Source organism: Nematolebias whitei, chromosome 10 (assembly GCF_014905685.2).
Source record: "Nematolebias whitei isolate Nwh7 chromosome 10, NemWhi1, whole genome shotgun sequence".
NCBI classification, from domain to species: Eukaryota; Metazoa; Chordata; class Actinopteri; order Cyprinodontiformes; family Rivulidae; genus Nematolebias; species Nematolebias whitei.
The window spans coordinates 30,588,233-30,608,219 of NC_056507.1; the positions used below are offsets into that span (position 1 = coordinate 30,588,233).

At 40.5% G+C, this 19,987-nt stretch overlaps 1 protein-coding gene across 1 annotated transcript; it reads right to left on the bottom strand.

Moving 5' to 3' along the window:
* Positions 1-6,698: 6,698 nt before the first annotated feature.
* On the bottom strand, positions 6,699-19,665 carry LOC119416342 (protogenin B). The gene is made up of 19 exons (XM_037683574.1): positions 19,599-19,665; positions 18,586-18,885; positions 14,850-14,994; positions 14,593-14,726; positions 14,224-14,520; positions 13,931-14,090; positions 13,548-13,795; positions 12,873-13,037; positions 12,419-12,724; positions 11,652-11,837; positions 9,917-10,012; positions 9,638-9,824; positions 9,366-9,493; positions 9,063-9,233; positions 8,450-8,632; positions 7,584-7,707; positions 7,370-7,505; positions 7,191-7,298; positions 6,699-7,106 (listed from the first exon to the last, which is right to left on the bottom strand). The coding sequence occupies exons 1-19, from the start codon at positions 19,663-19,665 to the stop codon at positions 6,699-6,701; spliced, it is 3,549 nt and encodes a 1,182-aa protein (XP_037539502.1).
* Positions 19,666-19,987: the final 322 nt, after the last annotated feature.

Genomic DNA, 19,987 nt, shown 5'->3' on the forward strand with positions numbered 1-19,987 from the left:
GGCTGGTTGAGAGGACAGAAAGGAGAGACAGACGAACATAGAATGACAGGTCCAGATGTACCTGAAAGACAAAAAAACATGTTAAGGATAGAAAAAATAATTACAAATACAAAACAGGTTGAGCAGAGTAAGTAAAGACAGTAGCAGAGTGAAAAGTGTGGTCAGTTTGTCCTCCAGCAGTCTACGTCTATAGCAGCATAACCAAGGGACAGCTCAGGAAACCCAAGCCGAAACTAACTATAGGATTTATCAAAAAGGAAAGTCTTAAAACTGGACAATGTGTCAGCCTCACGGACAAAAACTGGAAGTTGGTTCTACAAGAGAGGAGCCTGATAACTGAAAGCTCTTCCTCACATTCTGGTTTTGGAAACTTTAGGAACCGCGAGTAAACCTGCAGTCTGAGAGCGAAGTGCTCTGTTAGGAAAATATGGAACAATAAGATCTGTAATATAAGATGGAGCTAGGTTGTTGAGAGCTTTGTAGGTTAGAAGTAAGATTTTGAACTCTTCTGGATTTGACAGGGAGCCAATGGAGAGAAGCTAAAACTGAAGAAATATGATATCTCCCACTAACTCCAGTTAAGACTCTGGCAGCAGCATTTTGGATCAACTGAAGACTTTTTAAAGAAGTATTTGGACACCCAGATAATAAACCATTGCAATTGTCCAGTCTGGACGTGAGAAATGCATGAACCAGTTTTTCTGCATAATTTTTAGATAAGATGTTTCTAATTTCTAATTCAGTCACCGGCTGCTGACTAACAATTAACATAATGGTTGAATAAAAGTGAATGCAGTCACAGAACCTGACTCGTTTCCACTACCCCTTATAGAAGACTGCATTGACAACACTGGACAAGCTGAATATATAACAAAATTGAAAAGCTACTGGCAGGTTCCTCTGACATCCATGGCCTCTGAGATTTCAGCTTTTGTTACCCCAGATAATTTTTTGTAGTATAATGTGATGGTATTTGGAAAGTGCAACACAACTTTCAGCAGATAATGAGCTCTATGTTGGGAGTCGTACCAAACTGTAACGTCTACTTGGATGATATTGTGATGAGTTCAATATGTTGAGTTGACCACGTTAATAAACTAACTATTGTGTTTAATTTTCTTCCGAGAACCTCAACGCACTCTTTCCTTCCGTAATATTAAGAATATCAACCATGACATTCTTTCGTCTCATATTAATAATACCATCTTCACCTTCAATTCTTTTAACCCAGATGACCTTGTCACATTCTACAATAACAGCCTCACCAACATCCTTAACTCTGTCGCTCCTCTGAAAACCCGGTCTGTCTCTTCTCCAACTCTGCACCTTGGTTCACTCCAGAACTCCGTTCTCTGAAATCCAAAGGTCGGAGGTTGGAACGACTCTATTAGAAATCCGGTCTCACAATTCACAAGGAACTCTGTGCGAACCACGTCATCCAGTATAAGGACAGTATTTCTCAAGTCAAATCCAGCTACTTCTCTGACATCATCAGTTCCAATGTTGGCAGTTCAAAGACTTTGTTCTCTCTCTTTAACCGTTCAGTCTCATCTCCTAACTCGTTACCCTCTCACATGGTTTCCACAGAATTTTGCAACTCTCTGATGTCCTATTTCAACGAAAAGATTCTTTCAATTCAGAAACACCTTGGACCTAAAAATGCCCCCAGCATCTACTTTGTATGATGAACTCCCCTCCCCCTCCCCTTCTCTGTCTTCTCCCTCCCCTCTGCTGATGACATCGCTGACATTATCAGCAAGTCTAAGTCCTCATCCTGTCAGCTCGATCCATTTCCCACAGTTCTTGTTAAATCCTGTCTCCCGTCTCTGCTCCCCATCATCACTAACATCATCCACTCCTCCCTAACCTCTGGCATTGTTCCCACAGCTTTCAAATCTGCTGCCATCACCCCTATCATCAAGAAACCAGGTCTTGACTTTACCAACTTCAGTAATCTTCATCCAATCTCTAATCTGCCCTTTATTTCCAAGGTTCTTGAAAAAGTCATTGCTAGTCAACTTCACTCTCACCTATCCAACAATAACATTTATGAAGAGTTTCAATCTGGTTTTCACCCCCACCATAGCACCGAAACAGCTCTAATAAAAATAACTAATGACCTTCTTCTTGCTGCTGACTCTGCTCTTCTGTCTATCCTCATTTTACTGGATCTAAGTTCTACCTTCGACACAATCTGTCATTCTATCCTCCTCAACAGACTAACCTCCACTGGCATCTCAGATACTCCATTAGAATGGTTCAAATCTTATCTCTATGACTGCACTCAAATCATTCAGCTTAAATCCTTTCGTTCCCAGTCTTCCCTCATCTCCACGGGTGTCCCCCAAGGCTCTGTCCTTGGACACCTCCCCTTCATCATTTACTTCCTTCCTCTAGGTCACATCTTCCACAAATTTGGTGTCCATTTCCACTGTTATGCTGATGACACACAGCTCTACCAACAAACCCAAACTCCACCCACCCACCCTCCATCCTCACCGACTGTCTCAATGAGCTAAATCACTGGTTTTCTAACAATTTCCTTCAACTAAACAGTAACAAAACAGAAATCATTTTTGTTGGTACCAAAAACTATTTCAAAATCAGAACATCTTCTCATCCCCTTTAACAACTCTCTGCTATCCCCCTCGCCTGAGGTCAAGAGTCTTGGTGTCATCCTCGACACCACTCTCTTCTTCACTTCACACATCAACAACGTCACTCGGTCTGCCTTTTTCCATCTCCGAAATATTAACCGTCTCCGTCCTTCTCTCACACCCCACTCCACAGCCATCCTTGTGCACAGTCTTGTGACTTCCTGGATTGACTACTGCAACTTCATTCTTTATGGCCTCCCCAACAAATCTTTTCAGATGCTGCAAATGGTCCAAAACTCAGCTGCCTGTGTCATCACTCAAACCTCCTCCTATAACCACATCACTCCAGTCCTGCAGCAGCTCCACTGGCTCCCAGTTAAATTACAAATCGTCTTCAAAATTCTTCTCACTTTCAAAGCTATCCACAACCTTGCCCCTCCGTATCTATCTGACCTACACATCTTCATCCTCTCTCACTCCCTCAGATCCTTCTCTTCACTACACCTCCATGTACCCTCTGCCCGCCTCTCCACCATGGGCAGCAGGGCCTTCACCTGCTCTGCCCCTCATCCCTGGAACTCTCTACCCCCTGACTTAAGAAACACCACCTCTCTGTCTCTATTCAAGTCTGCTCTGAAAACACATCTCTTTAGACTCGCTTATCCTTAACTTTGCTGTATGTATTTTATATTCTTTATGTATTTTATATTTCAGTTTATTCCTGTTGATCTTTGCACTGTGCTTGTTGTTTGTTTTTACACAATCTTTCTGATATGTTTCTTACTGTAAAGTGTCCTTGGGTGTCCTGAAAGGCGCTTTTTAAATAAAATGATGATTATTATTATATTATTATTATTATTACCCATTTAGCCCTGGCCTCCCTGACCCTGAATTTGGCAAAGTGCGAGTTTGGAAAGGCTGTCGTAAAGTACTGGGTAAGCAAGTGTGACAGGGTCAAGTGTTTCCTGTTTTCACAAAGGTGGAAGCAGTTCTGAGCTACCGTGTGCCCACCACTAGACATGAACTCTGGCGGTTTCTAGGATTGGTTGGCTATTACAGATGTTTCTGCTGGAATTTCTCTGTGGTGGTTCCTCCACTCACCCATTTGTGTAGTTCAAAGGAGTCTGGACCTCAGAACAGCAATACACATGTGAATGTGCCAATTCTCTTCTTTGCAGTGCTCCTGTTATCCATCCGTTATCTTTACCGACTTCTTCCTTTTCAGGTCATGGGGTCACTGGTGTTCATATCCAGCAGTCACTGTGCGAGAGGTGAGGGACACCCTGGACAGGTCTCCAGTCCATTACAGGGACACCCTGGACAGGTCTCCAGTCCATCACAGGGAAAACCTGGACAGGTCTCCAGTCCGTCACAGGGACACCCTGGACAGGTCTCCAGTCCATCACAGGGAAAACCTGGACAGGTCTCCAGTCCATCACAGGGAAAACCTGGACAGGTCTCTAGTCCATCACAGGGACACATAGAGACAAACAAAACAAACAACCATTCACTCTCACTCACACCTAGAGACAATTTAAAGTTACCCATCAGTCTAACATGCATGTTTTTGGTCTGTGGGAGGAAACCGGAGTACACGGAGAAAGCCCATGTATGCACGGAGAGAACATTCACACTCCACACAAAAAGGTCGTGTCCGTCCGCCAGGATTTGAATAAGCGACCTTCTAGCTGAGAGGCGGCAGTTATACCAACTGCGCCACCGTCCAGTGGACAACCAAGTGAAACAGACATGGATTAAAGCCCTCCGTCGCTGCCACCAATTTCCATCATCTTTAAAAATGAAACGGGGGAAAAATACGTGTTTTCCACTGTCCCAATTTGGACGGGGGTCCTGGATTTTGGCACTCCTTATCCCGCGTCCTGCATGAGGTTATGAAGAGCTGGCTGGGCTCACCTGTTTATGAGAAGGGCTACGGGGGGTGGGAGGGGGGTTCAAAGGCTTGTGTTCTTGTCAGGGTTGACTCCTACCATTTTTGCCCAACAGTTTTAAATATAAATATTGCACCATGTGTAAGCACTCAGAGTACGTGTTAGATGATGCTCAGCTACCACCCCACCAACATTTACATTCATATCTAGGTTTTTGTGTTTATACTAAGGTTACAGGGCTATGCCAGCTGTCTTGAATGGGGCTGACTCCAAAAGAAAATCAGTTGTAGATGCAATGGGTAATTTGTGTTTTATTAAAATTTGTATACAGCTTCATGACATATTTTGCTGATGCTTAAAACAAACACAAACATGGGCAAAAATTTTGTTGCTTTTGGAGGCGGGCAATCACTGATTCAACATAAAGAAACAACACAAAGGGTTTGTTTTTCAAGAACAATTTTATTACCTAACCTTTGTCACATATTTGAGAGTATCAAAAAAGTCTGTTGCAACATTTCATCACATAAAATCTTATATTTTGTTGCTCACTTTGGTTTAAAAAATTGTATTTTGGTACTCAAAATCAAAAACATTGGAAAACTTAAATAACAGTAAAATCTACATTCTACACCAGTATCAAAAACCAGTAACAGCAATGGTACCATGGGCTTCCAAATTCACATTTTATGGAAATCATCACGCCGATGAATTGAATTTGTTTTGGAAAATGTCACATTACGATCTGAGAAATGTTTTGGTTTCCAACATTATGCTAAAAAAGTTCAATCTAGAGCTTATTTTTTCCAATGTGACCTAAAAATCAATCAGAAGTTCTTACATTTCAAGCTTAAAATAATTTGAACAGGCCTTTCTAGTAACCAAACTTATTGGAAATCATCAAATCACATATGCAATGTAAATGAAAACCAAATGAAATCACTATATAACAACGATGGATCCTTTGGTCAGGATTATTTGTTTTACAAAGATGTAAAAAATGATTATGTTGCTCTTCGCTAAGAGGGTTTCCATTATGATAGTCAGAATCCTTCACTGTCTCCCCTGGACAGGAAATATACCAAAGAGAAGAAGAGAAATCTTCATCCTTACAAAAATTATTTCATAATGAACTGTGACAAATGATTAATAGGAATAACTCTGATCATTCGTCACTGGCAGGACACACCGGATCTTTGGTCTTGTGACAATACTTTCCACCGCGGCGTACCAAGGATCAACTGTATATAAAATAAGCCGTACCCATCTGAGGAAGAAGACAACTCTTTGGATAATAGCAATGGTCTAGAAGGCAGGTGGAGCACAAGGCTTGTGCTAAAGCTTTCACCAGAGTAAAGCACTAAAAACATTTACACAGAGAAATAGCATCATTTGAAGAACTTTTTACATCTCTGGCAAACACAATATTTTGGCAAACACTCGCTCAGTGTTCATCGGCTATATTTTTGGTTGCCTTTAGCTTCTTTTGTATCATCGAAAAATTCTTTGGGTACAGTTTCTTTCTGTCTTTGGATCTAATCATTTATAGTAAAGCCCTTTCTATTATAAGGCCATGTTAAAGCTTTGATTTCAGTGCACTAAAAAAGCTGATAAAGCTAAAAAATTGTTTGACAAAATCTAATGCACTTGTCATATTCACAACAAAGACAAAAAAAAGTGAAACAAAAGCTCTTTCAACCATGAAAATAAAAAAGTAGAACGCGATACTTTATAGGACGTTAAAAGATGCAAAACTGAAGCGTTTTACTTTGTCCCCTGAGTGTTAGATAATACTGCAGAGTTTGTGGTGAACAGGAGGAATTTAAAGAACGGGACATCGAGGTAGATAATCCGTCAAAAAGGGGGGAATCCACTACATCTTTCGCTCTAGTGGAAAGGCCATTAAATATAATGCAAATGCATCCCAGTACATTTGGACTTTTTTTTTTTAACATTCATCATGGGTGAGCTTTGGTTAGGACAGATACTGCCAAACACACAAACAGGTAGAAAGTTGTAAAAAAAAAACTGTTTCAAAAGACATTCATACTAAATCCTGAGGTAGGAACGTCCAAAGCGAATGCACATTCTTCCATTGCAGCAGCTGACTTCCTGAACCCTTGTCTGTCACGAAGGGGCTCCTCTCAGGAAGTGAATGAGGTAGAAGTGGCTTAGCTTTGGCCGCCGAAGTGCAGACCCAGGCCCGGTGAGGTCAGGTGCTGGCTGCTGTGAGAGTGTGCGGGGCGGGAAGAGAGTCATCTGAGGAGCTGGAAGGCCAGGAAGCATCAGAGGCGACACGATGGAAGAGGTGCATCGTTTCTGTTTCCACTTTAAAAGAGTGCTTCAGCTCAGCACCAGCAGGACCGCTATCTGACCCCGAAGATCCAGTTATTGAACTGTGGGTGGTTGGGGGGTTGCTCATCTCCTCGTTGCTTTCTTCGTTGGAGTAGTGTCCAGAATCTCCTGTTTCTTGGCTGCCCTCATCGGTGTGAGGTTTCTTTGAGTGAAGAGGTCCGAAGAGCATCTCCTGGGACGAAAGGGGCAGAGGCGCTGAGCCAAGACGTTCGTCGTATCTCAGAACAGTTTTACCAGCCTCGTACAAGCTGGCTTTTGTTTCAGCCTAAAGAGACAGTGACAAAAGTAAAACAGGGTAAAATAAACCCGACAAAAGTCTGGATGACTTGAACAATTTGACGCCACTTACATCAGTTGAAGGTGGAGCTTGGATGTCACTTTTGAAAAGCAGCCACCTGCTGCTTTGGATCTTATTGCTGACTGGACCGGCACTATTTATGACAATATTAGATCCACCCTGGAACAAACATAAGCACAAGAATGTAATCATACAGAAACTAAAAGACCAGCAGTCACTTGTTGTCTCACCTTTGCATCTATGAAGTCACTTATCATCGGTAAAAGGGCCTCAACGTTCTCCGAGTGGTAGTCACTGGGCAGCGGCAAACCAGAATGTGAAACTTCAGATGCTCCCACAGCAATCCCTTTGGCACTGGATGATTTTCTGTTAGTCACACAATGATACACTTTATGCACATGCTTATGCTATATTTTTCTTTTTGCCTTCAAGGATATCTAGTACCTTGGTTTGCCCTTGCTGATCAGGATCAGGGCACACATGGCGATACAGGTTAATGCAATGCTCACACCAACCATAATCCCTGTCATGGACCTCTGGTCTATGTGGTATAGATCATCAGAAAACACTGGAGGATAAAAACAAAACATTTCACATTGCTGATTAAATATTTTTCATGGGTGAAACAATTCAAATACTGATGAGGAGATAGTTTTAATGATTTTTTTTAATAGTCCAAATAATGATTCTTTAAATATATAAATTTCCTAAAAACTGAATTCTGTGGCAATTTTTATCAAAGTTTCGTTGACTAGCATTGACTGTAGTAAGTAAAGAGAAAACACTGCATCAACTTTACCATTAGTATTCATAAATATGCACTTTCTGCTTCAGCTGAATAAGATGTTTGTGTCAAAATGTTGCTTGGAACTCCTAACTCCTTCTAAGAATAAAACTATGAATACGTTTAGCAAAACTGTTGCATCACAAATTTATTTTAGATCATTCCAAGATACACAAACAAGTATCAGCTGCTGGACTTTTACTACAGTATTGATGAATATCTTTTGTAACACACCTTCAGCTTTAGTCATATAAATAATAAACCTTTACAAAATGCTATAAATATATTAAATTAAATCAACACACGAGTGGCATTACTGATGTAGTTTTGCACTAAAGACAGAAAGTTAATCTAAATTCAAACGTTTTTAATCCAGAATAAGAACAGCACTTACTTTTCTTCAAGTATAAAGTAAAAAACTGTAACTAAAAGCTCAATGTGAAAAAGAAAACAGGTTCACTAAAATGCTTCACATCCATCCATCTCATCCATCATGTTGGATGCTTCTGTGTTTTATGTTGCTGACCTGCTGTATCAGGGAGGGAGTCGGAGTGCCTGGGGTTCTTGCTGCGGTGGACATGTCCATGCTTTAGAGCCAGTTCCACAGTGTCAGAGAAAGGTCCGTCACCGACCCTGTTGGAGGCGCATAACTTCACCAGGTAGATACTCCCTGGCTCCAGCTTCTCTAACAGGGCCATTGTATGACTTCCTGCAATCAAAAAACAAACAAAAAAGTTCAGAAAAGCTATCATGTTACACTTAAATACTTACATTTTTATTGAACACCTGCTTACAGAAGATGAAGTAGAGCTTAGGAGATACAACACAAACTAGAATTTGTTGTAAAAGTATTTATGTGACTGGCTCAAGCAATGATAATCAGCTAAATTTAAAACAGAACATAAGCAATCTTAAAACGTTAATAGAGAAAAACTGCATTCGACTGAAACCATGTCAGAGCCTCCTTGTGGTTTAACAGTACTTTTTGTTAAACATAAGTATTCACCAGTTTTCTCCTACTTCGTCTCCTGTTTGACTTTAATGCATAACTATTATTAAACATGTTGGTAAAATTCAGCTTTGCAAAGCTGCTGTCTGGCGAAGAGTTCACACATTAAGTAATCAAACAGAGTGCTTACCCTCTCTTTGTATCCTCTGCCAGTGCCCGGCCATCCAAGCTTTCTGTGAGGTGTATAGGATGGTATAGTGTGTGACCACCACATTGGTCTCTGTGGGCTCCCTCCAGGACACCAGGGCAGTGTCGTCCTCAATCAGAGTTACTCGTACTCCTGCAGGAGGTTGACTAGGTGCTACAGACACAGGATTCATGGTCATAAACAAAGTAATCTGAAATGAGCCTGGACACTAGAGGAAATAATTAACTGCAGTGAAGGGAGCATAATCATGAAATTCTTATGCTACAGTCATGTCCAATTTATTACCTGCTGGCAGGGTCTGATGGTAAACCACCAAACTCCAGGGGCTTGACATCTGGTCCACATGCAGACGCACTACAAACTCATAGCGAGTGTTCGGAATCAAATTCTGAACAATCACACTTTGCTTGGTGCTGCAAAAAACAGTCATATAATGGAGAGGGTAAGTCTTTGACAGGGTATAATCTTTAACACATTCATCCCATGTCTGTATTTATAGACGTATACAATAAATTGTTTCTGTCAGGGAAGAAACAGCAGCTTTATGAGGGGCTCACGTTTGCTGGTAGAGTATAGCAGAGACGTTATGTGTGCCCACAGGTGTACAGCGGACTGTATAGCTGACAGCTTTCCCAGGAGCAAAAGCAGGATGACTCCAACGCAGAGACACAGCAGATGAGTTGCTGGTTAAGACAGTGACTTGATGTGGAGGGGGAGGGGCTGCTGCCACTTGGTCTCTAGCCGCTGAGAGATACAAAACAAAAAAACAACATTAAAAAAAGTAACAATATTCAGAGACAAGCGGATTTAAATCAACTCTAGGCTCATGTACTCACACACACATCCCGGAGTACTAATTGTTTGGTCTGTCTGATAGCCATCTCCAGCTTTACTGACAGCTTGAATCTTGACATGATACTTTCTCCTTGGGTCTGAAACAAAAACACAAAGAAAAAATATATTTTCAGCTATGCCTCGCTAAAACACACAAACAAACATTTGAACTTCAACCATGGAGCAAAGCATCTTTTGTCCAAAAATGTCAAAACCTCACATAATAAGGAGCAGAGACAGAGCAACCACTTAGAAATAAATTTGAGAAAGGACACACAACTAAGCAGTGGGAGTGAGAGTATTCATGATTTATGTGGCCGTGCATGGACAATGGACAGTGTTACCTCATCCTCTCATTTGTCATGCGTTGTTCTTTGTGAGGAGCATGAGAAAGATCGAGCCCCGGTGAATCCAGTGGCATAGCTAAAAGTACATCATCACCATAAAACCCAAATCTTATGATGGGGTTTAAAATAAAATATAATAAATTATAGTCTTTTACACACATGCCAAAACAGCATAAACTAAAACAGATAAAAACAGAAGAGATGAGATCCACAGATTCAACCAGAGGCCAGAAATAAGACTGAGGTCTGAGACTGAACGTTTCCTTTGAAAACGTGTTGCAACTTGAAAAACCACCACTGCCCCAGGCTCTCTAAATCAGGACGCTTTTTAGGCAGTGTTTAAATTTGTTTTATGCCTCGAGTGTGAAAGGTCAGCCTTTAGGTATTGACCAATGACAGCAGAGTGTCCAGGCCCATTTTGGGGGCTGGGCCATGCGCAGTGTTCAGCTGCTGGGATCCTAGGCCCATGGGACTTGGTGGGGGTTTACTGGGGTCACCAAGTCAGGCCAACATAGAGCAGAAGGAATCTGGACGTAGGGTTGTGGGACAGGAGGTAGTCCCCTTTGTTTCCCCTTTTTTCACCTATTTTTCCCACTGCCATTGTCTTTGTGTTATAGCCTTAAACTTGGGGTAACAGCATAGATGGACAGAACCCACAACTGAGTATGAAGCAAAAAGATATGGAGTAAAAACCAGCAAATGTTCTGAATTTCTATAAAGTTCTGAGTTCATATAGTTAGGGTAAAAATTAAAACAATTACTGAAATTGAATCAGATTTTGCACTCATGGTTTTGTATGAACTGTGCTCTTAAAAACAACATTTGTATCACTTTTTACTTTTTTTTTTTCAGCATAATTAGGGTAACATTAGAGATAGCTGTTATTTACATAGCCAGATGACCAGTGGGGGCAGGGTCATTAATCCAAGACTGGTTGAAGGCTTTGTCCAGCTTTGGTCCATCCCAGGAGTCTTTGTTTGGCTGCACCAGTGTCCAGCTAAAGGGAGGTGATAGTCAGGGTCTTACCAGGGCAAGTTTGGGTCAGGATTGAACACAATGGCTGAGCATAATTAAGCAAGCCTTGGGATGGGAATCCGGTGGTGGGAGGGACATCTGGTTACTGACCTCTAACCCTGGGAGCCTGATCTCAAACAATATCAGAGGAACACTAGAGAAGGGCTGCTGGTTAGACAAGAGGTCGGCTCATATTGATCAGGACAGAGGGTGGAAATGCAAATGCAGCATTCAGCTGGCCACTGAATCAAATTAGGGGACACGAAAACGATCCATCTGAGTGAGAACCCATGGGTCACTCTATGTCTAATTTGCAGACATTCACAAAGATAGTCAAATACATCCATGTGCGTTTTTCTTTCTTCTCGTTACTCACCAAGGCCACCAATGGTGTGGGTGTAGGTTTGAGCTTGCAGCAGGGTGCTAGGCTGCTCTGGCTGGCCTTCTTCATGGTAACACACCCGGAAACCCTGAACAGCAACTGAATCTGGGGAGATCTGCCAGCGAGCCACAATAGAAGTGCAGTTTAGAGGCTCGAGCTGAAGAACTGGGGCTGAAGGCACTACGAGAAGGGGACAGAGAAAGAAAGTGTGGGATCAATACAATTTCATTTGTTGAGTATTATTTATATATTACCAAAATATATTTAACAACAAATACATTTTCCTAAATCCAAAAACTATTATCTCTGATGTGGTACTCTGCATCTATATTCACATATATGATTATTAAGTATACATAAATATTTTTTGCATAAAATTTAGATTTAGAGGACAAAATCCTCCCCCTTCCCAGTGGGTCATTAAAATGGGCAATTCTTCCCCCCACATAGAAGCCTGAGGCCCTCTTTATGATCCGTGACTGAGGCCACTCTAAAATTACTGACAGCGAGGGGCAAAGGTTTCTGGGTAACCATCACAAAGAGTGTGGGACAATGCTACATGAGCAAACTCTACTATTATACCAAACACACTGCATGAACTCTGGGGAACCACACTCCAACAGCAATAAGCAAAGTGTGACAAATAACACTATTTGTGTTTTTATTTACCAAATGTTTGAATCTAATATGATTTTACATAAAAAAAAAATCAATTAAAAAAATCATGACTACACTTTGTTCTCAGGCTCTGGCAGGTTTACCTTTGTTGCTGGAGATCTTGGGTGTACGGTGTGAGGTCCATGCTGAGGGCTCGCACCAACCCACACGTGTGGCTGCAGCCATGCGGAGAAGATAAATGGTGTCTGGCTGTAGTCCCTCTAAGCGATATTCAGTGCTGTTGTGTGGTAGCTCCACATTTGTGACAGTATCATCGGTCGCGGTGCGATAGGAAAGTCTGTAGGCCATCATACGCCCACGGCTAATCTTGGCTGGTAGTGGCTGCCAGCTCACCTGGATGTCTGCAGAACTGTGGCTGGTCAGAGTTAACTCTGGGGTACGCAGAGGTACTGCAGAAAAATATGGGAAAATTTTTACATAATACATCACATTCATGTGGTCACAGTTTCCTAACAAATATAAAGAACACACTTTATAATCAGGCTTAAAATGCACAACAGAATTATATAATTTGCAGTCTCAGTGTTTTGTGCTTACCATCCTCCAGGGTGTGTTGGTTAACTTGGTCAGACATTCGACTGGCTCCCATTGGCATATAAGCCACAATGTAAAAGCTGTAGTTGCGTGCCGGCTCCAGGTCATCGATGATGTAACTGGTTGTGTCATTGCCAATAACAACTTGGTATTCTTCATTGTTTAAACCTGACATAAAAAAACAAATAACTTGAATAATCGTCTAAAAAGAGTGATGCTTATCTTTTCAGTAAACATATAATGCAAGGTACAAACTCATAAATACTTTCTGACCATTGAAAGAAACTCCATTAAACATAAAAACTTCACTTTATATGTGTTCACTTCATTATATTTTGTGGTTTAGGTGAAAAAATCTATTTGAATTGGTTTGCAAGACTGAAACTTAGCGACCCTGTCCCTTTAAGAGGAAGCAGAGCAGGAGAGTGGACAATGGGCCAGCCAAGCCTGTTATTTGACTGAAGTTGCCATTCTGAATCCCCCTTGACCTCTGCTCTATGCAGAGACAGCAGATGGCCTTCAACTGGGAAACGCTGATTGCATGAAACAGTGATGTAGCTTACAGATGTTAACAATGACCTTGCATCTTCTCACACTTCCATCCCTCAGAGTTTAGGACCAACTGTCATCAAGCTCAAATGATGAGAATATAAAAAAAAGTTTATATCTTAGTCTCACCTTCTGCCTTCATATAATGGATGGAATAGGCAATAACTTTGTCTGCATTGTAGAGAGGTCTCTCCCAGGCAAGTAAGATGGCAGAACTGGAGATGGTCTCAGCGTGGATATTCCTGGGTGCACTGGGCCTGTCCTCGGACATGACAACGATGAGGCGGGCCAAAGACAGCACAGAACCCTGTTCATTCTCTGCCATGCACTGATAGATGGCGTCGTCTTCAGGGATAATCTGGGTGATCACCAATTTACTGCAAAATAAAAATAAACATTAAGAAAATCTACATACAGGAACTATGAAGATATATTTTTATTTCATCTAGGCAAGTCTTTTTAAAAGTACTAATGTGTGCTTAACTCTGACCATCACTGCTGATATGAAGTACCTGTTATACATTTTAATCCTCCCATTTAAGTGAACCTCCTCTCCATTCTTTAGCCAGCTGATGCGTGGCGATGGCACTCCCTCTGCTTGGCACATAAATCGGGCGGTGCCCGCTCTTGGACGGGTTTGACTCTCAGGGATCTCAACAATGGTCGGTGGCACTGAAACACGTTTAAGCAAAAACTGATGAGAACACGGTCTAATGCTTAGAATTACTAAGCCACACAAAACTACCTGTATGGCAGTTTGCATTTAACACTTTTACAAGGAGTAGGTGTAAGGAATTGTTGAAACCTAGAACTGTGAGGTTAGCTGCTGCCGTAGTGTGGTTGCGGGTTCCAGGTGTAGAGGCCCTGCAGACGTAGACTCCACTGTGCTTGGAATTAACATCAGTAATAACCAGATTCCCATTTCCCAGCACTTTGGCATTGTAAACATCGATGGGTTTACTGTCAGCACGGCTCCAGGAGATGATGGGGGATGGATTGCCTGTGGCCACACACTCCAATACTACAGTTTGGTGAAAGGACGTGGTGATGTTTTGAGGTCCAGCAATGATTCGAGGCCTCTGACGTGGTTTAGGGCCTGAATCTTGAAAAGAAAGCAAGAATGTTACAACAAATAATTTGGAGTTAAAACGTTCTGTTACTGCAGTTACTGTACCTTTGCTGACTGTCAGCGTGGCCTCTCTGCTCTTTAAACGGCTGCCGATGTTAGTTGCCACACATTGATATTGTCCAGCATCTTCAAGTTGCACATTGTGAATTTGGAGTACGCCATTGAGCAAAACAGTTATTCTGAGCACATAAAAACATTGTAATTAGGGACAAAATAGAGGGTATACTTAGGAACTACTTTTTTTTTACAAAAATAAGAAGAAGTTTTTGTCAAAAGTAAAAAAAGAAAATGTGTTTAAGCACCTGTCTGTTTGTACTGGCAGTGTGCTTTGGTTGAACGCCCACGTGATGGTGGCAGAAGGAGTTGAATTGACTGCACAGGAAAATCGTGCAACAGAGCCTTCAGAAACCACCATGGACACAGGGTGTATTTCAAATCCTGTGATCCCTGTGAATGAAATAAGCACACCTGTCAGTAATAACACCTGAAAACAAATCTCACTTAACTAGTCTTTCTGAAACTGTGTAATGCTAGTCTTATGCAAGTAATGAACTGATTATGATAAATGTTTCTGATCCAATGAGAGAATTAATCTTTTTAAGACACCACCTGTTTTGTGCACATGAGGGATAGTGTCTCATTGTGACTTGCTGGCCCAATCAATGGATCAATTTAGGAATGACAGTGAATGATGCAGGATTATAGATAAAAATAATCAATGCACTTTGCATAAAAAGAACTGCAAGCAATTGAAAGGGACAGACAATAATGGGACATAAACACAAGCCTCGTTTCTCTCAAACAAAATGTAACTTTAAACTTAACTTTTTGTTTGTTTCATGCTGCACACATTTTACAGCTTTTTAATTGTAAGAAATAGTTACACATTATTTCAGGTTTTACACATCAGAACATAATAAACATCCTCTGATTCATAGCAGATGTATATTGCAAACAGTATACAACTTTAGATAAGCAACAACACAAAAACAATGCCAACATGTAGAAGCAGTGTGCTAAACCCACACAATGCAATACTTTAGCCCCAATAACAGGAAACAATAATTTTCTTTATGACCTTATATTACCAGTCCCTCCTGCTGCTGAGGATGATTTTAGGCTCATGATTCTTTAAACTCTTTCTTCAGTTTACTGAGGTTTAGTTGGATTTCACATCTAACGATCCCATCACAGACTCTGGCTATTGCAACATTATTACAACACAACCTTTAATTATTTATTTTTGTCAATTCTGTTTTAAACTTGATTCACGACCCAGTTTGGACTGAGCTTCAGCTGTAAGATAGATGGCCTCACATTTGTCTCTAAAACACTTTGGTCTACGGAGGAGTTCACACAATGATTGAAAAATGCTAAAGTCCTATGGCTGCAAAACAGGCCCAAATCATCACACCTCCACCTCTGTGCATGAGGAGTTTCTGGGTTTTTTAAATCAAATATTATACAAAGAGTTATGAACAAACATCTCCTCTTTGGTCTCATCTGTCTAAGAAACAATGCTCAAGAAGTCTGTTTGTTTCAGAGGCAATTAGCAAATTTCACTAATGATGTCATATTCCTTCAACCCTGCCAACAAGCCATACTTTATTTTATTTTTTGCTAAATTTATTGTCTTTTAACATATTAACAGATGGTAGCAAAGGTTTAAGATGTAGCTCTTGTTTTGTTTATTTTATTTTTTAGCATTGCACATTCTAATCTGAGGGAAATTTGCTGAGACCTCCACATGACAGCACACATTGGTTTTAAAGGATGTTTTACGTCAATAAACCCTAAAACTGTATGTTTTTTACCACAGTCATATGTGAATGTTTCACTTCGATCCTGCTAATTAGAACAAAATAAATGAATAAACGGCTGGGGACGCCCATAAACCAACAAGTTTATATTTACACATTGTAAAAAGTCTTTCCAGAAATAAACTCGCCCATGTGCATTTAAGTGGAGCACACTCAATACCATATCATCAGTGACCTTAATTCATTAAGGTGATAAGTCCCTCCCTCCCCCCTCACTCAGAGACGATGTCAATAACATGTTTTAGAAAATCAATACTCTTGCCATCCCTCTGAAACTCCACGTTTTATACCCCTGAGATTTAAGGTAGCTAAACCACCGAGCAACGCTTTAATTTCATGTCATGTTTTAAATACCGTACAAACATTCTGATTATTCTGTTTTGGGGCTAATCAAAACCTTTGATTTAGATTCTTTATGGATCAATTTGTTAACCTATCATCTGTATTTGAAGCATTTCTTTCTTTCAGGGATTAGTACATGAAAGTAAGATCCTAAATCAGAACAGATGTATCAGTTTGAGAATGAACTTGCCGTTTTGACCCAATAACACAGTTATCTGGTATGCACTGTGAAATGCACGGTAACTGGTAGGAAGTTACAATAATGACTGGCTGGGGTCAGTGATGCAGGTGGTAGGTGTGGTCCATCTGCTAATATGGTCACGTCTGTTGTAGAGAAGAAATCAATGTTTAGGTCAAGCAGTACAAAGGTTTCTCCAAAGGGGTCAAAGGTCTCCTGAACCCCCAGTCCAGTCAATTTTACCCCAAACTGAAGCCAGATTTTAAAAAGTTGACCATTAGATTTTTCCAAAATAAGAAAAGAAAAAAAGACTTGGGAGATTTCTGTGTTGATGTTAACATTCTGTGAAATAAATCCCTTATGCAAGACTTTATTGACGTGTTTTGTAAGTATCGATGACGAGACAACTATTAAACGTGTGCAAATGCAGGAGTTGTAAAGTGATGCAGTCTAAGGCTCACACACCACAAAGCATAGTTCCTACATGTAAAAATGTTTTCAAAGGACTAAAAACTCTGCAGTGAAAACTCAGACCTCACATGACAAAGAACTTTCCAAAAGGGGCAACAGAGGGTCTGATCTAATGAAACAAGGAACTGAGGGCTGGGGGATACAACAGCAGGGCTCCCCCACAGCAGGAGCAGGCCTGTGACATCACAATGCCTTTCCACTGCTGACCCTTGACCCCTGGGATCTCTGGACAGAAGGGAAGCAAAGAGGAGTCCCATCCTCCACTCCCCGCCCACAGATGACCAAAAACCTTTAACCCTTTCACTGATGGAGATTAGATACCAGACCAAACCTGAATTTGGATTGTTTTTGATTTTATGTGGTCAGTTGATATAAAAACCTGGAGTTTGGCAACACTAATTATTGATTTTGAAAAAATCATGACAAGAGGATTGATAAAGATGTTTTTTGTGTACATATCAATATTCATAAACTGCATTTAAGTAAAAAAAACACAGCTTTGAAATGCCTTCCATTAAGATAAAGTTTTCTAAAGCTCTACAAAATCACTGTCAGTGTCAAAATCACTAAAATGCAAAGTCTATTCTAGTCCCCATGACAACAGCCATGGGATATCCTTTCTAAGACCTTTAAAAAGAGTCCACGGTAGACCAGGCTCACTGAATAGACACAGCTGTCTTGTCCACTGATATGTGGACAAACAAATGCCCCGAGATCTAGCCTTTTCTTGCAGGGCAGTCGGGGGCAAGCCAAACAAAAGCTGAAAGGCAAATGGCCTTTCAGAGATTCCTCTGTGTAGCAGACCATTCTGCAATCACACAAAGCCATAGTCTGCTGTCACAATGCTGTCCTGTAAACATCTGAACAACTTTCAAACTTTTTACTGGTGTTTACAGATTACCTTCATATGTAGACGAGCGATGGTCTTCCTCAAAAGACAAAACACTGCATGTTTATGGAGTATTTACGAGTTTTTGGATTGACTCCCCATCTATTTTACTTATCTCTTAAAAGCTTATATAACTGCTCTGACACATAAACCAGTACTTTAAGGTTTTTGCTGGGAGAAAACAAGTGTTGAGGACATGTGCTTCTCATCTCCAGGTTTATAACCCATTAAGTACCATGCTGATGCTAAAAGATGGACAAGAACACTAATCAATCATTTTTTTGGTTTCAATTGTGAAAAAAAAAACCCAGCACAATTGTTTCACTATTCATACTTACTTGCGATAGTCAGATGTGATCTTTGGCTTAAGATAGCTCCATATCGGTTTTGAGAGAGGCACTGGTAGAATCCTTCATCTGAATACTCCTTGGTATGCTGTATCTTTGGTATGAACAAGGAGCCATTGGGCAGAAACTTCATGTGTTCACTTTCTGCCAGCTTAACTCCATTCTTCAGCCACTTGATGGTGACCGGAGGGTGCCCATGAGCCTGACAGTCTAAAACAGCAGGAGCCTTTGGTAATACAGCCACATCACTGGGCTCTGTGATGAAGGACAGCTCACTAAAACACAAAATACCTACAGGAAGAGAATGGTAACTTTAGTTAAGGGATGGATATATTTGAAAACCTAAAAAGGATGCACAAAATATAATGGTCCTTGACCGAATAGTTCGTCAAACTAACTCAACTATTATACCTTACGAAAAAAAAAATATGAAGACATTTTCAAATATATATATATATATATATATATATGTATATATAGATGCAAACAAAATACATATATTGTATAAAAAATAAAAGTTTTTTCTAAATTCTGTCAATTTTATTCAAAATATTTGCTGTTTTAAGCCAAATATTCTACTTGAATTTCAACAGATACTCATCTCACTTTTGTAACAATTACAAACATTTATTTTGTCAAAATATATGTTGTCATACATAAATTTTACCCAAAGATAAACTTATGGCTCCTTAAACAACATGTGCTATACAAAACTTATCTGAACTGAAGTTCTCTCAGAACACATTATCATGCTACATGTCTTATTTAACACATAGTAATTATTATTAATTATTTTTAATTCAAGCTGAGCATCCAATTTGACAAAACGTGTTCACATAGTAAAGTTGCGGTAATATAATCAAGACTTTCAAATGAACGAGTCAAAAACAGATCCGTCTTAAAATATGTAGCTAATATAAGAGATAAAACACCGAGTAATGGTCGGGAAGATAATTTCCGATGGTTTACTTACAACTCTAACAGTAAAAAACAACAATACTTACTCGATAAAGGAAGAAATAGTACAAAAAGAAGCCATCGCTGGCAGAACTTCATTTTAAAAATGGCCATTTATCCAGACCGTTGTGTCATTTTCCCCCTCTGAGAGCCGCCGGCTTCCAGCGTGCGACCCACACAACCTCCGTATCACTTGTGATGTCAGCCGAACACCAACCGCTGCACTGGGCAGCCGCTGAGCTCACGCCCCGCCCTCTCACGCATGCGCAGTGATCTGTAAAAGTTTTTTTTCCAAACACAACACCAGAATAGCTTCCATTGATTTGACATAATAATTTTGTTTGATCGTCATTGGAAGATAAATATGACTACAGGGATCTCCTCATAAGTGGTATTTAAACAATAGAGTCACACTTTGGGTCTTTGATGCCTAATA

Bases quoted from the DNA above. Each gene is read 5' to 3' on its own strand.
- LOC119416342 (XM_037683574.1), bottom strand. From the start codon at position 19,665: ATGGCCATTTTTAAAATGAAGTTCTGCCAGCGATGGCTTCTTTTTGTA. The intron at 14,521-14,592 runs GTACAGTAACTG...TTTCTTTTCAAG, and splicing joins CACGCTGACAGTCAGCAAAG to ATTCAGGCCCTAAACCACGT. The intron at 9,825-9,916 runs GTGAGTACATGA...TGTATCTCTCAG, and splicing joins TAGTACTCCGGGATGTGTGT to CGGCTAGAGACCAAGTGGCA.